This window comes from Engystomops pustulosus, chromosome 9 (assembly GCF_040894005.1).
Source record: "Engystomops pustulosus chromosome 9, aEngPut4.maternal, whole genome shotgun sequence".
In the NCBI taxonomy this organism is placed as follows: Eukaryota; Metazoa; Chordata; class Amphibia; order Anura; family Leptodactylidae; genus Engystomops; species Engystomops pustulosus.
Window position 1 is genome coordinate 8,820,106 of NC_092419.1, and position 19,255 is coordinate 8,839,360.

The 19,255-nt window shown below is 41.8% G+C and overlaps 1 protein-coding gene across 1 annotated transcript; it reads right to left on the minus strand.

Annotated features, from left to right (window-relative positions):
- Positions 1 to 497: 497 nt before the first annotated feature.
- Positions 498 to 9,177, minus strand: LOC140077762 (cytochrome P450 2G1-like). Its single transcript, XM_072125206.1, has 9 exons — positions 8,964 to 9,177; positions 7,956 to 8,118; positions 5,685 to 5,834; positions 5,328 to 5,488; positions 4,364 to 4,540; positions 3,035 to 3,176; positions 2,410 to 2,597; positions 1,600 to 1,741; positions 498 to 1,370 (listed from the first exon to the last, which is right to left on the minus strand). The coding sequence occupies exons 1-9, from the start codon at positions 9,141 to 9,143 to the stop codon at positions 1,186 to 1,188; spliced, it is 1,488 nt and encodes a 495-aa protein (XP_071981307.1). The 5' UTR covers positions 9,144 to 9,177; the 3' UTR covers positions 498 to 1,185.
- Positions 9,178 to 19,255: the final 10,078 nt, after the last annotated feature.

Sequence of the window (19,255 nt, forward strand, 5' to 3'; positions counted from 1 at the left end):
CCCGATGCTTCTTCCCGAAGTGCGTGTCTTGCGTCACAATTCTGAATGTTAAATCCTGCGCCTTGCCCCCCCCATTTCTGTCGCGTGCAAGCCGGCGCCATTGTGCCAAAATCCAATCCCATTTGCTAAAATCTCGGGACAATTTGGTGCAAAACGGAAATCGTCAGGAAACTCAACAAAAATGTGTACGACTGGCCCTTAGTAAATGAGCCCCAGTCTCTCCAATGTTTAATCAAGTTCCAACAAGGTTTTTCACCATGGAAAAGGTCCATGGAAAGGTCCATAGATGAAGCATTACACCTTTCCCCGTGCTGAAGAGTTTTATTTATAACATCCCAAAATAAACGCTCATGCATCTTGGTTCAGGGTAACTAAGCTCATTGTAGCCTAAATCAGGAAGGGTAAATCTATGGCGCAGATAAAAAGATAGAGAGTAAAATGTTTCTAAAAATGCATTTATTGTACTCACAAACATAAAAGTTTAAGCGCTTTTCATTAAAATCCAAAACATTCAAGGCAGAGAGCTTTACACGCCCAAGGGTAGACAGGGTTTCTCCACTGTTGACCATTGAAGCAAAGTATCAGTGGTGAAGCACAGCTAACACCTTGTTGCTGAGCCACTGCCATTTTTATGATGTGAAGGTACTTCAGTTTTCAGCCCATATTACATTAAGGGATAGCAAGGTGCTAAACATTAGTAAGCTACAGGGAAAGCATGTAGGATCCTTAGTAGAGATGAGCAGACTCAGCATTCAAGTTCAGACACATTGCCAGATTGGTGGATTGCCGGTTTGCGGCCAAGAATCAAGACCCGGACAACCAAAAATCAGGGGTGGGACATCATTTGATCATGACATCATAGTGCATCTTTTATCATAGAAACAAGGGTAGTATACATTTAGCTATACCACTTTATACTATTCTGGCTATGAGATATCCAGTTATGGACACAAAAAAATTATGAAAAAAACTACAACCAATAGTACAGGAAAAGAGACACAACAGTCTATGGTTTTTATTGAAATAAAATAATTACACATGTACTGAATAACATTCTAACATATATATTGGTACATCCATGTAAAACCCAGTATGTCAGTTAAAAATCTTTTTTAAGTGGCCTTCTAATTTTTGAAAAGTAAAACTTCAGTTTCCTTGAAACAAGGACTTGATCCCTACCACACATCAGAGGCGAGGGATAACTTTCATCTGGTATATATGGGGTCTTGATGCATTAGTGTTGGGCTCTGGTTTTATGCTCAGGTTTTTTCTGTCTATGGTCGGCTCCAAGGTGAACTTCTGCAGTATGGTGGTTAGAAAGAGGAAGAGCTCCATGCGGGCCAGACCTTCTCCCGCACACATACGTTTACCTAAAGAGCAACCAAAAGTAGTCAAGATACTATAACCAACCAACACATAGATATAATCAAATGCTAATTTAAGTTTCATTTTTTTTTTTTTTTACGAGACCAATAATCGGACAACATTTAGACATTTAAACCAAACGTACATTAGTATAAATATGAAAATCCACATTATATTTCATTATATTGAACTTTGACCTAATTTATGAACTTTTTTGAAGTTGTGATCTCTTACCTGCAGAGAATGGCATAAATGCGTCATGTTTCTTGAAGCCACCTTTCTCATTAAGAAAATGTCCAGGATAAAACTCTTCTGGGTTCTTGAATTGTTTTGGGTCTTTCAGGACAGAGGTTAGAACTGGAAACACCAAGGTTCCCTGAGAATGAATGCATGAAATATAAAGTTTAGAGATGAGCGGATCGGCTGTGATTGGCCATGACTAATTGCTAAGGGTGTAAATTTGTTCCATTGGCTGTTCAACGGCCATTCTGGCAATATGTTCAGGTTGCGTGGCCAAACACGAACTGAATTAAAATGTTGGGTCCAATCCTCTCTAATGAAGATCAACCAAAGTTTCAGTGCTGAGTGGTAGATGATTAGACCCATGGAAACAAGAAGTTGAGAACACCCCACCTTCTGTGGCATGTGATGTCCATTAAAATTATTGCCTTCATAGATACCAGAAAGTTTTCCCTTAGATATACATTAGAAGTTCATGGAAGCAGTATTCCTCGAATGAATGAATAGTGGTTCCTTTATTCACCCATGGTTGGGGGTACAAATACACGATTCAGCTCCTGCATGGAGAATTGATAATGGCTTCCGAGGAGGAGCTGGGACGTGTCTTCACCACAAACCATGGATGAATTAATTTACCGCTATTCATTCAAGGCGTGCTGCTTCCTTGAACTTCTTTATGCTCTTTAATATTGGATTAGATAATACAAGGATTAAAATCTAAAATGTAACTGTTGAAGAACAAGAATTTGGGATTTTTGAAGGAAGTATAAACAGAAGAGGTTGACAGGCCGACACACATAGTACCTTAGGAATGTGATATCCTCGGAAGGTTGTGTCCTTGCTAGTAGCATGGGGCAAACCACCTGGGACAATATCTGCAAATCTCTGGATCTCATGGATCAAGGCTTCTGTATAGGGCATTTTACTCTTGTCTTCTATTGATGGACAGCGATCTCTGCCGATCACATTGTCAATTTCTTTGTGGATCTTATCTGAAATTTACAAGAACTGGTGTCATAGTCTAATTTTATCTACATCGTATCACATGACTAATGGAAGATAAATTGATAGTGTTTGAATCGTATTGCATATATAAATAAAACTTTACATTACTTTGTTGAGCCTATAGTGTACCAGCCCATGCCTGAGGAATCAAAGACATTAGATACAAGGAGTACTTTGCTTTCTATAAGTTTTTGTGCATAAGTAGGTTATTCATCACATGTGATAAAGATTTATTTAGCTTTTTTATTCCATAAATAGTCCCTTCACAAACCCCTTCACCTCCTTGTCCTTCATTTCCTCTAGTAAAATGATGCCTTCAAGAGGCTCTTTAGCTTCTATCTTGATGGGGAGGAGTCACACAATAAGCAATATTATAAAATAAACAAATAAGAAGAATCAATGAAAAAAGCAAAAAATGTATTACCTTGCATTTCTGGGTATTTTAACAAGATAAGAAATCCATATCTCAGAGTTAAACTTGTGGTCTCTGTTCCAGCAAAGAATAAATCTAATATAGTCCCCTCTAAGTTTTCCTCATTAAATTCTGTGTCTGGATTACTTTTTTCCTAAAGAGTAAACAAATAAAACATTTAAACTAAGAGCAATCAGAAAATGTATGTTGCCAAACCAAAAGGGCTTCTAGAGTTAAAAAAAGGGAGTTTAAACACAGCATTGTGTGGAGCACCTTGTACTCTGTCACAGATGCCCCTGTGATCCATGGCTCGGATTGCGGGCACATGCATGCCCCTCTCCGTTGCGGCGCTGCCCCAGCCCCCCCCCCCCGGCCCCAGCATCAAACTCACCTCTCCATGCTCCTGCTCCTCCTGCTCCTGTCCGGTCTGGTGCGTGCTTGTCCCAGGTCCCTAGGGCATGTGGACGCCGAAAATTTAGGATTTAAAAGGCCAGCACACCTCTGATTGGCGCTGGCACTCCCGGATTTCCTTTGCACTCATTGCCATTGAGAAAGCTTCCCATTGTGTTCCCTGCGGTTTTCCTGTTCACTGCTCTGCTGTATTCCTGTTGTGAACTTGGACCTGACCTCTCCATCTCTGCCGCCTGCCCTGACTCTCTGCCTGTTACTGACCTCGAGCCTGGACTTCGATTCGGTACCTCGACCTCGGCTGCCAGCGTGGGCTAGTCGCACCTGTGGAACGACATGGTGGCACCCTGCCGCAGAAAGACCATCCCAGGTGCCACTTAGATTCCGGTCCCAGGTGTCGGCTAGTACCATCTCCCACAGTGGTCCAGGGGATCCACTGACCCAGAATCCTGACAAACTCTTTATCAATTCTTTCTACAATCAATGTTTCTCAGTCATGTGTTGTTCAAGGGAAAATTCTCTTTTAAAATTCATGCAAATTAGCTTCTCAACGAACAAAAGGTAAGTTCTCTAAAATGAACACTAGAAAACAGAAAAGGTAAATTGAGAACACATGTAAGGTGTCCTACATAATGATAGTTATTTGTGGGTTAATTGGGAGGTGGTAGAGTCCTTATAAAGCTTTGTGCATCTTTGTTTCCTTAACTCCTGTTCTCCGCTCTACTGCACATCCTTTGTCTCTTGTAACACCACAGTAAACAATAACTTTGATCAGTTAGTGATTGGCTGAGCATCCTTTCTTGCAACTTCCTGTTGTGACAGGTGATTGCCAGGAAGTAGAGTAAAGTGGGAATCATAAATGGCAGACTGGCCTTCTGTAGAGACCATTTTTCTATTATTCTTTTCACAAATACAAATTTATTACAAACTCACCTCTTCCATCTTTGTGAGGAAACAATCTATGAAGTCACGAGGACAGTTCTCATCCAGGGTGGCTCGATGGGTTTTCACCATCTCCCTAATAAACTGTTTCAGACCATCTACAATTTTGAAGATCTTCTGGTGAGGACCAGGGATGTAGGGCATGATGGTTGGGAACATGTTAAAAAGCTAGGATAAAAAAATGGGATCAGTATTCTTCTTTTATCAAATAATATTTAATTTATACTATATACAGGCGGTCCCCTACTTAAGAAAAAACGGGACTTACAGACGACCCCTAGTTACAAACGGACCTCTGGATGTTGGTAATTTACTGTACTTAAGCCCTAGGCTTCAATAAACAGCTATAACAGTTATCACAGGCGTCTGCAATTAAGATTTATTATTAATCCTGGTTCTTATAACAACCCAACATTTTTAAAATCCAATAATCATAGAGACCAAAAAAATGTTGACTCGGGTTACAATTATAAAGTATTCAGTTCCGACTTACATACAAATTCAGCTTCAGAACAAACCTACAGAACCTATCTTGTACGTAACCTGGGGACTTTCTGTATTGTCTTTTCAGTTTAGTCCTGAATGTAAATAATATACTCCTGATTAAATACAATAAAAAGAAACATTTTATACTGTGCCTACAGTTTCTATGCCGACCTTAGTGTTTCTTTTGGGTTTAAAACAGTTAAAATATCTTTTTAGTCATCAGGTCTGGTAGGTTTACTGTTTTCCATTGCTCCCTACTTTTTGCTATCAAATGAATGTCTACAAAGTATCCCTTTTTTTAATGGGATCTAAGTTGCAGTAACTCAGTTCAGCCAGTACACAGAAAATGTTTTATTCTGTTTATCAGCTACAAAGAACAGCTGACCTGTTGGGCTGCTGGGTGTTGGACCCCAATCTGATATCATACCCTTGTATTGTTGTTAAATTGTAGACATTTTGTAAAACTTACCTGCCCGGAACGACTGTTGAACAACTGAAGAAGATCCTGAAGATATGACAAGAGAGTCAGGAATTTTTGGTCGTCATAATCATATCTTGCACCAAACACAACGGAGCAGATGATATTGGAAACAGAGAGTCGTGTGATATGTGTTGGGTTAATTGGAGCATCTGTTATTAAATATAAAGAGGTGGTTAGATATGGCTTTTACTGTACAATAAAATACAAGCATTGGAAAACTATGGACCATATAAAAAATGTTTACATGAGAGGCCCAAAAATTTCTTTTGACCAACTCTTATGCTCAATCTTGACCAACTCTTAAGCTCAAGAGTATAAGACAGATATTTTTGGATCTCAACTCGCCTTTATCCTTCATAAATTTCTCAGCCAAGCATTGAGCTTCTTCTTGGATTCGTTCCTCGATGCTCCTCTTTCCCATTCCAAAATTTCTTAAAGTTGACAGAGAAAATCGTCGAAGGATTTTCCACCTTTCTCCACTGCTTGCAATGACCCCTGTGAGTTAAAGGTTTTGTTCAGGAAAATGAAACATGGCTGGTTTCTTTAAAATATAATAACATATTATCCATAATATTCACCAAGTATCTATTAGTTTACCACCTTAGTAGGCGATACAGTTTAGTAGCCTCCAAGCTGTGTTGTCTTCTGCAGAACCTCTGGGGAATAGTATTTTCTTGAACCTGACCACAACAGAGCAGTTTGACACTGACAGCTATAGCTACGTGGGGTAGGTATAGCCGGGGCTATAGCCAGGGTTTTGTTCGGTTGGCTTTGCAGTTTTTAAATGCTACTTATAAGGTTTGTGCTTGGTTTGCCCCAATAATAAAGAAAGCAGAATGTTTGAAAATGGAGGAAAATCTACCTATGGCCCTCAACAACAAGCAATTCAACTGGATTGGCCATTGGATAAACTACAAGAGTAGGTGAATTACGACCCTTGTTAGAAGAAGCAAAAAACTTGGTAAAAGTCTTCTTGGTGGGATTGGCAAAGTTTAACAGAGTTGAGCTATTCTATATACTGGACAGTGGATTCTTAGTGATAAACATGGGAAAGTCATTCTATGAATCCCAATCCCAACCTGGATGAGCCACAAAGTGGAAAACAGTGTGACCTTCTCCAGTATAGGATTGACGCAAGTGGATCTTTTATTGTGGAGTTTGACAATGGAGTAGTGAGGGTTGACTATTCACTGGACTCAATTTTAGTGAGTCTTATGGCTAAAATATTCAAGCCTTGGAAGGACTTGTGACACTTGAATTGGTCTACCTGTCCTGTACTGAGTCATACCCTGAGAAGCTCTTTGGTGGATCAAGAATCATCATCAGATTTGTTCTAGACTTACATAGGAGAGCAGGAAATGTTAAAATATCACCCTACAGACTGCTAGAAGCTCTGGCGGGTCATGAAGTGTTGGTGCCCTTGTTCGTTGGCTGTAGTCAAGGATTTAGGTGATCCACCATTCTACACTGGAAAGGTGCTACGGAGAATCATGAATATCACCAAAACTCTGTGGTCCTTGCATCCTTGATTCCTTTTAAGGCAGGGGTCCCCAAACTTTTTACATTGGGGGCCGTTCACTGTTCCTCTCAGACCGTTGGAGGGCCGGACTAAAGTTTAAAAATAAATAGCGGTACATGTGACTGCATCTGTAATACACTGGGCCCCCCTCAATTAATTATTTAATATACTGCACCCCTTGTGAACTATTTTATATATTGGCCCAATTAATTAATTAATTGGGTCAATTAATTTTGAAATATACGGGGACCACTCTCCATTAATTATTGAATAATACTGCCTCCCCCCCTTTAATTACTAGACTGCCCCTCATAATTAATTATTTCCTTTGCTGCCCCCCACCATTACTTCATACGCTGCCCCTCCATCATTCATTATTTTATGCCTCATCACAATTAATTATTTTCTGATGCCTCTCCACCATTAATTATTTTGTATAATGCCCCTCCACCATTAATTGTTTTCTGATGCCCCTTCATCATTAATTATTTTCCGATGCCCCTCCATCATTAATTATTTTGTATAATGCCCCTCCACCATTAATTATTTTCTGATGCCCCTCCATCATTAATTATTTTGTATAATGCCCCTTCATCATTAATTATTTTGTATAATGCCCCTCCACCATTAATTATTTTCTGATGCCCCTCCATCATTAATTATTTTGTATAATGCCCTCAGCCGCCACAATCTATTTGCTGCTGGTAAAAAAAAAAACCTATACTCACCTCTGGCAGTGGCTTCCGCGTCTTCTTTCTTCTGGCTGCTGCCAGACAGGAAGGGGTGCGCGGCCGCATAGAGCACTATTCAGTGACGGACAGGAGCTTCCTGTCCAGACGGGACGACTGCCGCGACCCGCCGGGGCCTCAGCAGCAGCAGCTGGCGCTCCAAGCTCTGAATGTGGCGGGGGCCAGATAAAAATGTGGCGGGGGCCAGATAAAAACGGGCCGCGGGCCGTAGTTTGGGGACCACTGTTCTAAGGGAACAGCACGTAAAAACACAAGAATGAAGCTGCCAAATTTGCAATATCCTTCAATGTCGTAAGCCATACACAGATCAATTACAAGTTTAAGCAGTTATTTACTATATTGTCTTACCAAAATCCTTCTGAAAAAACTCTCCAGCTCCGGTGTCTCCTCTATCACTAAATGCATCACTACGGTCCACCAATGCTTCCTTCACTGCATCGTACCCAATTAGTACCACGGTACGAAGATTTGCCAGGTAGAGGGTATAAACAGGTCCATACTTCTCACTTAGCTACATATAAAAAAACATACAAAAATGATGCATATAATGTAACCTTTATTGAGTTTTTATATTTTATGGGTCTGAACAGATGAGCTAAACAGGATCCGGGGAGAAAAAAAAATTCCCGTTCTCGTATAACACTGAACATCTGTTTCCCACCACCTCTGAAAGTTAAGGGGGGTCATGAAACCTGATGTGGTCAATCGGTGACCTTAATGGGCCACCGGTGCCTGCAAGGCAAACATCTGGAGGGCCCACTTAACTCGGAGAGGAGATCTTTGAGGAGATCTTACCCAGAAGGCTTGGAAATGGTTTTCTGGGTCTCATAAAAAGGGGTAGGATTCCTAAGATATGGCAAGTCACATTCTACCTTAATCCTTTATAAACCTAAAAGGTGCTATGTCTCTATGGATGTAGAGCATGTAGTGCTTCCTTTCCCCTTTTGGGGGGGGGGGGCTGCAGGATTTAGTGCCAGTAAACAAAATCAAATCATCCAAAACAGACGAATCTAAACATATACAGGCAGTCCCCGGGTTACATACAAGATAGGGTCTGTAGGTTTGTTCTCAAGTTGAGTTTGTATGTAAGTCGGAACTGTATATTTTATCATTGAAACCCCAGCCAGAACTTTTTTGGTCTCTGTGACAATCTGATTTTAAAAATGTTGGGTTGTCATAAGAATCAATAATAACACTAAATCTTCATTACAGACGCCTGTGATAACTGTTACAGCTGATTATTGTAGCCTAGGACTAAAGTACAATAAATTACCAATATCCAGAGGTCTGTTTGTAACTAGGGGTCGTATGTAAGTCGAGTGTTCTTAAGTAGGGGACCGCCTGTACAGTACTTACCTTAATTAAAGACTGTGGTATTTCGGAGGTGCTGAGATGAAAAATATTCCCCAGGATTGGAATAGGAGGAGGTCCTGGGGGTAGGTTCTTCTTTTTGATCCAATGCCACCACTTTATAAGATAGATTAGTAGGGTGACCCCAGTGGTCAGGAGAAGTGTTGATGCAATGCTCAGAGCCATCCTGTGCCCCGGTGACTGTAACTCTGCCTGTACTGAGCTCCTCTATGTTTATATATTGTCATGAAATGGGCAACAATCCAACATGTGATGTTCGGGCAGAGATTGGTCATATGAGAGGGCAGAGTCACAATTGCATTGCTCAATATTTTGCAAATACTATTATAATTAGCAATCCAGATAATACCTCAACAATAAAGTATAAGAGCCACTCACATTACTTCTCTCAGCTGATTTCCCAACCTAAGATTATGGCAACAGAACATAAAGTTTCTTCTAGAATTCAATTTTTTTGCAAATCCTCTCTAAAGGCCTTGTGTGGGAATGCAGCTCAAAGTTATTACGTTGCAATATCATACATATTAATTTGACAGCATAAATCAGATGACGTGTGTGCATGAAGAGTATCACCAATAGGACATAGTGGGGCAGATTTACTTACCAGTCACTGAGCGATCCCCGAGGTGCATTCCCCGACGATAATGCACAGCTGCCGTGATTTACTAAGATTGTGCCCCCGATATCCTGCATGTGTCGCTTCCCCGCTCAGGTCCTCGGAGTTCACCTTCTTCTTCCTGGTGCATGTAAGTGCATTGTCCGTGTATAATGCGCTGTGCGGGGAGTCACTAAGATCGTGCCCCCGATATCCTGCATGAGTCGCTTCCCCGCTCAGGTCCGCCGGAGTTCACCTTCTTCTTCCTGGTGCATGTAAGTGCATTGTCCGTGTATAATGCGCTGTGCGGGGAGTCACTTAGATCGTGCGCCCGATATCCTGCATGTGTCGCTTCCCCGCTCAGGTCCCCGGAGTTCACCTTCTTCTTCCTGGTGCATGTAAGTGCATTGTCCGTGTATAATGCGCTGTGCGGGGAGTCACTAAGATCGTGCGCCCGATATCCTGCATGTGTCACTTCCCCGCTCAGGTCCCCGGAGTTCACCTTCTTTTTCCTGATGCATGTAAGTGCATTGTCCGTGTATAATGCGCTGTGCAGGGAGTCACTAAGATCGTTCGTCCGATATCCTTCATGTGTCCCTTCCCCGCTCAGGTCCCCGGAGTTCACCTTCTTCTTCCTGGTGCATGTAAGTGCATTGTTTTGAGACACAATTTAAATGTTAAATCCCGGGGTTTATCCGATTCCGAAGGATCGTCCGTCCCCCGATGAAAATGCGGCCACAGGACCCTTAGTAAATAAGCCCAAATGTGATAAATTGGGCGTCATTTATCCCATCTCTGTTTGTTTCAGCTGTTTTTTGCCTGGCTTTGTCCGTCTACTACTTTGGTAATTTATCAATCTCACTTTTTTCTTGGATTTTGTAGTTATCACTACTGTACCTTATAGATCTTGAGACCTGGACTCATATCTGACCCGTTATTAGAGATGAGCAAATATATATATATATGGATTTGTAGATTTCTGGCACCAAATTGAATCCACTACACAGAGAAAACAGAGCTGTCCTCTTACTGTCCCCGTAAGTGCATTGGCTGCTGCTATTCTAAGATCTTAATCCTTAGGATAAGTCATCAATATTTGTAGCCTAGTAAACCCTGAATTTAATCAGATAGGATGTTGGCAGTAGAATTGCTGTATCTACACTTGAGCTTTGGATTTTGTATTTACATGTGAACATAGTAAATTAAGATAACTCATTCAAATGCCCGAAACACAAAATGTGGTTGAAGCCTTTAACCCCTTAAGGACGGTGGGTTTTTCGGCTAATTTCTCGCTCTCCAACTTCAAAAATCCATAACTTTTTCATTTTTACGTGTACAGACCTGTGTGAGGGCTTATTTTGTGCGTAACAAATTTTACTTTCCCGTAATGTTATTTATTTTAACATGCCGTGTACTGCGAAGCTGAAAAAAAATTCCAAATGTGGAAAAATTGAAAAAAAACCGCACGTGCGTCACGTTCTTGTGGGCTCAGTTTTTACGACTTTCACTCTTCGCTCCAAATAACACGCCTACTTTATTCTTTGGTTCGGTGCGATCGCGGTGATACCAAATTTATATAGGTTTTATTGTGTTTTAATACATTTTCAAAAATTAAACGAATGTGTACAAAAAAGAAAAAAATTTTTTTGCCATCTTCTGACGCTAATAACTTTTTCATACTTTGGCGAACGGAAATGTGTAAGGGGTCATTTTTTGCGAAATGAGGCGACGTCTTCATTGCTACCATTTTGAGGTCTGTGCGACATTTTGATCATTTTTTATTTCATTTTTTATGTTATGTAAAAAGGTGTAAAAGTCGCATTTCGGACATTTGGGCGCCATTTCCCGCCTCGGAGGTCACCGCCGGCCGTAACCGTTTTTATATTTTGATAGATCGGGCATTTTGGGACGCGGCGATACCTAATATGTCTGTGATTTTTACTGTTTGTTATGTTTTATATCCGTTCTAGGGAAAGGGGGGTGATTTGAACTTTTAATATTTTATTAATTTTTTTTATTTTTTAAACTTTTTTTTTTCTTTTTTTTTTCACTATTTTTTAGACCATCTAGGGTACATTAACCCTAGATAGTCAGATCGCTCCTACCATATACTGCAATACTACAGTATTGCAATATATGGCGTTTTTGCAGCCCGTGAGCCCTCTTCATACATCCCTTATACCTCTGCGCCGTAGAGCTACGGCGCAGAGCGTTAAGGGGTTAAGAGAAGATACAATTAAATGAGATACCATTAGATGCACTCTCTGTGTGACATGGGTGGTATGATGTCATTACACCTTTTGTGTCCTTCTATACAAGTCCAGACAGAAAAGTCCGGGAGAAGAGCCAGACCCAGGATTTCTGGTAGGTAAGTAACTTTTACTATTTTATTTTGATGACTAAACCAGTCAGTTGGTGGGGGCTGCGTGCATTACTCCCTTTTTTCTGCCCAGTTCCATTAGAGGTTGTTGGTCATTATAGTCTTTTTGCTTCGCGTTTATCTAGGGTCATTGCTTTACCTGCTATTCGGTGTATCCAACCTCAGTTACGTTTAGTCAACCATTCTCTTCCTATATTATTCTGTGCCTCATAGACATCTTGGATTTGACCCGGTTCTGTCTGACTTTACTTGTCTGTCTATCATCTGTCTATCATCTCTGAGCCTTGTCTCTCCCTGCTGATCTCCCGTGCGTCCCTGTTTTCCTTGACTGTGTTTGGCTATTGGCTTGACAATGTCAGAACTTGCATTTTTCAGGATTCTGTGCTTGAAAACTACACTCAGAGCTGCCTGTGATGACAGCTCCCTTTCAGGAATTTTCCTTAGGAAAAGCTGGCAGCAGCTGCGGCTTGGTTGATAATTGACTGAACCAGTCAAGGCTGGGGGAAGTGTCCATTACTCCCTTTATATTCTGCCCAGTACTTTCAGAAGGTGCTGGTTATTGCACATCTACTAATTGCCTTTCGATCCTAGCAGCACAAAACGAGTCATCCTTCGCACTTTCTTCCTGCTGTGTACATCCCTCTCTGTGTCGCTTGGATGTTTTTAAAGAGAAAAATATAGACAAAGATTTTTTAAACTTGTGTTGAGTGCTAACTCTTTCCTCTCTTTGTGTCATAAGCCACATACACAGCCAAGCCCAGACATATTGCAGATAACTTTCCATACACTGGACTACTGGTTACACTTCTACAATTCTACTCATTGGGGCAGATTTACTTACCCTGCCCATTCGCAATCCAGCGGCGCGTTCTCTGCGCTGGATTCGGGTCCGGCCGGGATTCACTAAGGTAGTTCCTCCGCCGTCCACCAGGTGGCGCTGCTGCGCTGAAGAGCATCGGAACGCACTGGAATACACCGAGCTGGGTTGAGTGAAGGTAAGTGCAATTTTTTTTTTAAATGCGGCGGTTTTTCCGAATCCGTCGGGTTTTCGTTCGGCCAAGCCCCCGATTTCCGTTGCGTGCATGCCGGCGCCGATGCACCACAATCCGATCGTGTGCGCCAAAATTCCGGGGCAATACAGGGAAAATCGTCGCAAATCAGAAATATTCGGGTAACACGGCGCCCTTAGTAAATGACCCCCATTCCCCTTGAGTTCATCTTTTCTATCTATATCTATTCCGTTCTGTACCTCTGTCTGTATCTGTTGTTTGTCCCTCAGTGTAATGTAGCTCTCTATGTGACCCTGCTTTCTCTGTGTCAGTCTTGTGGTTTTTTAGACTTAACACTCTTCTCTGTTCTAGTGTGAATACTGGTCTATCTCTGATTTCTTGTTACCTGTCTGTTCCTCCATTCAGCAGCTGCCAGAAGATGTATGTCTTCCTTTCACCTTGCAGGGTCACTCAAGTTCCGTTGGTTAGGTTCCTGAGAGCAGGTTTGCCCTTCTCAGGGCGGTTTTATCTTCTGTAGACAGGGCCATAGCCCGCAAGGACTTTGTAGGAGCTTGCCACTGCTTAGCCAGTATGACAGCTGGCGCCAAGTCTGCTTCTGGTTGTACTGTTGCTGGGCAGGTTAATTGCAAGACAAAGTAAATTCCTACTCTCACCTTGCAAGGTCTCTCTGGGTCTGTTAGCAGGTTCCTGATAGTGGTTTCACCCTTGCCAGAGCAGTTTATCTGCTGTAGGCAGAGCCATAGACTGCAGAGATGTCTCAGGGTTATTTTGCGACCCAGTCACAACCCAGTCTGACAGCTAGTGCCAAATTAAAAAAAAAACATGACAGATGTTTTTTAATTTGGTGGAAGAAGTAGACATTATATATAAATAGGGAACGCTGAATGTAATGAATTCAGACCTATAGATATTATACACTTTTCTTTCTCTGGTGACTACCAAAGTCTGTGATATGTCACAATGATCCCACCTGTTTAGCTAAAACGTAATTAGCCAAAAATAAATATATAGATACCAAGCAAGGTTGCCATACACAGTTTTGGGGGCCAACGTTGCTCTCATCTTGCAAATATCAATCCTATACCTGCTAGTCTAGAGACCAGCTAGGGGCCAGCTGTGGCCACTTCACTTGGGCCCCGCTGCAGAGTACTTATCACTATATTAGTCACTCTGCACATTTGATACCCCTTAGTGACCCTATAACAGGGGCCACTGTATCTATTAATGTCCGCATTTCACCGATGTAGACCCTCTGATGAATCCCAAGTGTGAAAAAACGCATCAGGATGGGGGGATGCGGGGGTATTTTTGATTTTTCATAGGGCAAGTCTTAATGTTACTGCCCTTGTAAGGGCGGGAGACAACTCCGGGATGATAGGGAAAGTGTAGGGGCACCTTTGATTTCTCCTCACATCCATTCCTCCCCAGGAGAGGACTTATACTCCCAAACCAGGAACCCACCAGGTACCTCTGTACGGACACCAGCATGTATGGTAAGATGCAAATATTTTCTACCACATCTATGTGTCTGTAAGAGATCAAAAGACTTTCTATCTGAGGATTTGGTGTGTACATTGTTTGATGCCAGTGATACTGTGACCATCCGGGCTGGATGCACTGGATGATTTTACTGCTATTTGCAATTTCCTATATCAAGAGGTTCCTACTACTATGTGCGTGCGGGTAACAGTGAGGGACGTGTCATAGTTACATCACATCTAGACTAAAAATATTGCAAAACGACTCATGCAATTTTGGTGAAATATCTTCATCATATGATGTCACTTTCATGTTCCAACTCAACTTAAACTTTAATACAATCTTTATACAGCTATACTCATATTCTTCTGGCTCATGTCACTTTGCGTATGCTGAGCATATGCAGATCAACTCTACGCCAGGCTATAGGTTAGGTAAAACGCCAGAAATTGTTACTTTTTCATGACTTGCATGTTCGAAAAAAGACGTACAAGCCATAAAAAATCACCACCATATTACATTGCCCAATGGAGTAGGCAAGTGAATTTTTTTCCTTGCTCAACCAGACTTCCCGTGGGCAATGCAATGTGTAATTTGCTTTTGTTGTGGCTTGAAAATGTCATATATGTCTTCAGGATGTACAGAACCTTAAACTAATCTCAGAAGTAGGCATCATGAACATGAGATAAGGCAATAAAATGTATCATATGTAATATAGTTGGAGGCTTAGTCCAGACATTGAATCAGGACCGGCAGCTTCAATTGTACCTTTGACCAGAATCCGATGGCCTCAATGTATTAGTATATCCTAGTGATACCATCAATACTAATCATTCACCTTAAGCATCATGAAGAAATTTTGCCACGAATTTACAAACTAAATATTTATTAATTAAGTCTAAGGATCATGAGTATTATTATCCCTCCCACCAGACCGAACAGTCGCAATTGATCCCTCCACACTCTACCTGATCCCAAATGTCTCCAGCCTTTGATATATACACTCACCGGCCACTTTATTAGGTACACCTGTCCAACTGCTCATTAACACTTAATTTCTAATCAGCCAATCACATGGCGGCAACTCAGTGCATTTAGGCATGTAGACATGGTCAAGACAATCTACTGGTCTGAGTATTTCAGAAACTGCTGATCTACTGGGATTTTCACGCACAACCATCTCTAGGGTTTACAAAGAATGGTCCGAAAAAGAAAAAACATCCAGTGAGCGGCAGTTCTGTGGGCGGAAGTTCTGTGGGCAGAAATGCATTGTTGATGCCAGAGGTCAGAGGAGAATGGGCAGACTGGTTCGAGCTGATAGAAAGGCAACAGTGACTCAAATCGCCACCCGTTACAACCAAGGTAGGCAGAAGAGCATCTCTGAACGCACAATACGTCCAACTTTGAGGCAGATGGGCTACAGCAGCAGACCACACCGGGTGCCACTCCTTTCAGCTAAGAACAGGAAACTGAGGCTACAATTTGCACAAGCTCATCGAAATTGGACAGTAGAAGATTGGAAAAACGTTGCCTGGTCTGATGAGTCTCGATTTCTGCTGCGACAAGGCAAGACAAGCCTTTGACAGCGTGGAGTGGGAGTTTCTATGGGCTGTGCTGCGAAAACTGGGATTTGGATCTCAATATATTGGCTGGGTTCAATTGCTATATGCCAATCCCTTGGCGAGAATAAAGGTCAATGGCCTTGTTTCAGATGCAATTCAGCTAGAGAGGGGAACGAGGCAGGGATGTCCACTCTCCCCTTTTCTATTTGCATTGGCAATAGAGCCACTTGCGGCTGCACTCAGATCTACCGCAGACATACAGGGCTTTAAGGGAGGAGAGAGAGAGGAACGGGTCTCCCTTTATGCCGATGACCTTCTTATATATTTAGGGGATACGGATAGGTCACTAATTGGAGCCATGGAAATTGTCAGAACCTTTGGAAGGTACTCCGGAGTTAACATTAACTGGGATAAGTCCGTGGTGCTTCCATTGGACCCAATTCCAGGGAACCCCCAAACCTTAGGCCCTCTACAGGTGACAGCCAAAATGAAGTATCTGGGAGTGGTGGTGACTGGTCGACCAAAAGATTATATCAAAGATAACTTAGAACCTCTACTTTCTCGCTCGCTTACGAAAATAGTAACATGGTGTAAGTTGCCCCTGTCCCCAATAGGAAGAGGCAACTTGATTAAAATGGTCTTGATGCCGCAACTCTTATATGTCTTACACAATTCCCCAGTATGGGTGGCACAACATTACTTTCATAAAATACAAGGCTTATTCCGTAAGCTGATTTGGAAAGGTAAACAGGCGCGTATCAGCCTGGATACACTCCAGAGAGGTAAAACAGAGGGGGGGTTAGCAATTCCTAATCCTTGGCTGTACTTCCTAGCCTCACAGGTCCAGCACTTTGTGGGTTGGGGTAAGAAAGAAGGGCTTAATGCAGCAGGTAATTTGATAATTGCGTGGACAGGGTTTCCTACCCCTACGCACGCTTTGGAGGCCAATTTTGGTGGAGGAGTACACAACAAAAAACCCACTTTAATTCTTATGAGGAAGATATGGAACAAGGTGAAGGACATAATGGGTATATCCGAATTCACCCCTTACAGTCCCCTATGGAGAAATCCGGCGCTCCCGGAGATCTTTCGTTTAGAGGGCTTCACTCCCTGGGAGGAAAAGGGGATTCTCACTATAGAGAACTTATGTAGTGATGGTGTATGCAAGACGTTTGACGATCTCAGTACCTCCTATCAACTTCCTAGAGCCTGGTTTTTTCAATATCTGCAACTACGCCACGCTTACGACACTCAGCACCGCTTGACACCTATCACGTTAGGACCGTGCGGAGCTCTAAATAGAGCATTGATGACTAATACAACTAAGGGTTTGATCTCTTTTTATAACACGGTGCTGCTTAATAAAACAGTAGATAATGTACCAATTAAATGTAGGGCCAAGTGGGAAAGGGACATGGGACCTATCTCAGATGAACAGTGGTCTGACTGTTTAGAAATAGTGCCTGCTCTATCTCCGAGTGAGGCCTACAGGATGTCCCACCTTTTTATGCTACACAGGGCATACAGGTCACCGCAACTACTGTTTAAAATTGGGGTCCGGGGAGACTCAGCCTGTCCTAGATGCGGGATAGAAGAAGCGGGCATTTTACATATGATGTGGGAGTGCGGAGACCTTGGAAATCTTTGGAAGGAAGCATTAGACTTGTTGGGTAGAGTGTTCTCAACTACCATTCCAGCAACACCTCATGCTTGCTTATTGGGTCTTTTGGATTTAAATGATGTATCATCCTCTAATATAATAGGAATCCAACGATCTCTATACCAGGTTAGAAAGTTAATTGCTGCGCATTGGATCAAGCCCAGGCCCCCATCTTTTAGGGAATATGTAGATAGAGTAAATAATGTCATTAGATTGGAATATGGTTCGTATTTGAAGAGAAACTCTCTTAAAAAATTTGAAAAAATATGGGGGAAATGGATGGATGTACCAGGATTACCGTCAAGGCCGTTGATACAACTTAGAGCAAGCCTGCAGTACCAATTGTCGTTAGCTACGTAGAAGGATAAGTAGTCTTCTATATATTTTGGGGCATATAGGCCCTACCTTTGGGAGCTGACTCTGGTGGGTGGGGTGGGTGGAGGGTGGCTGTTAAATTTCGTTTAGGGCAGGTGCCTTGTTACACTGTATTTTCCATTTTCTGTTGAAGATTAATATTATAAGGTCTTACTGTGACTGCTGAAGATGCAAATTGATGTTCTGTAAAGTCTGTAAGAATTTCCTTATACAGTGGCTCATAATGTGCAAAATGTATCACATGTACACGTGCTTGTTTGTGTTAAAAGTAAAAATCCAATAAAAAATTTATCTGATTTAAAAAAAAGAACAGGAAACTGAGGCTATAATTTGCACAAGCTCATCGAAATTGGACAGTAGAAGATTGGAAAAACGTTGCCTGGTCTGATGAGTCTCGATTTCTGCTGCGACATTCGGATGGTAGGGTCAGAATTTGGCATCAACAACATGAAAGCATGGATCCATCCTGCCTTGTATCAGCGGATCAGGCTGGTGGTGGTGGTGTCATGGTGTGGGGAATATTTTCTTGTACGGACACCAGCATGTATGGTAAGATGCAAATATTTTCTACCACATCTATGTGTTTGTAAGAGATCAAGAGACTTTCTATCTGAGGATTTGGTGTGTACATTGTTTGATCCCAGTGATACTGTGACCATCCGGGCTGGATGCACTGGATGATTTTACTGTTATTTGATATTATTTAGATGTTGGTTTTTAATGCATATCCAATAAAAAGTTATGAATTTTAGTTATCTCACTTGACTAGCTCACTAAGACTGTTTAGCTAAAACCATAAATATCTCAATGAAACTATTAGGATACTTGGAGGAGCTGAGAACATTCCTACTCTGGCCTGCAGTTTCTCTTTCCTAAAGGTTTCTTTTACATTTCCGGCTCCTGTTCATTCCAGTTGGGTGTTAAGGACACTGCAGAACTGTGGATAGATGATTTAAAGTGCTATATCCAATGTATGGTCTTTTTTAAAGGAGATCTCACTGAAAGATTTGGTCGGAATGGAAGGGGGTCTACATATAGAAAGGCCAACTACTCTACTTTCCATAGAGAACAACGGAGGAAAACTTTGAAGGCTCGGTCTAGAAAGAAGGGAAGACCCACCAAAGTGTCGATCTTCTAAAGATAGTTTACTTATCAGCAAACCAGATATTTTTAGATTTCATTTACAGTATATACTAATTTCTCAAAGTAAGTATAA

What these genes read in the sequence shown, in the direction of transcription:
- LOC140077762 (XM_072125206.1), bottom strand. Translation starts at nt 9,143, where the DNA reads ATGGCTCTGAGCATTGCATCAACACTTCTCCTGACCACTGGGGTCACC. An exon ending in AAAATACCCAGAAATGCAAG is followed by an intron (nt 2,598 to 3,034) that starts GTAATACATTTT and finishes TGTAAATTTCAG; the next exon opens with ATAAGATCCACAAAGAAATT. An exon ending in ATTTATGCCATTCTCTGCAG is followed by an intron (nt 1,371 to 1,599) that starts GTAAGAGATCAC and finishes GTTGCTCTTTAG; the next exon opens with GTAAACGTATGTGTGCGGGA.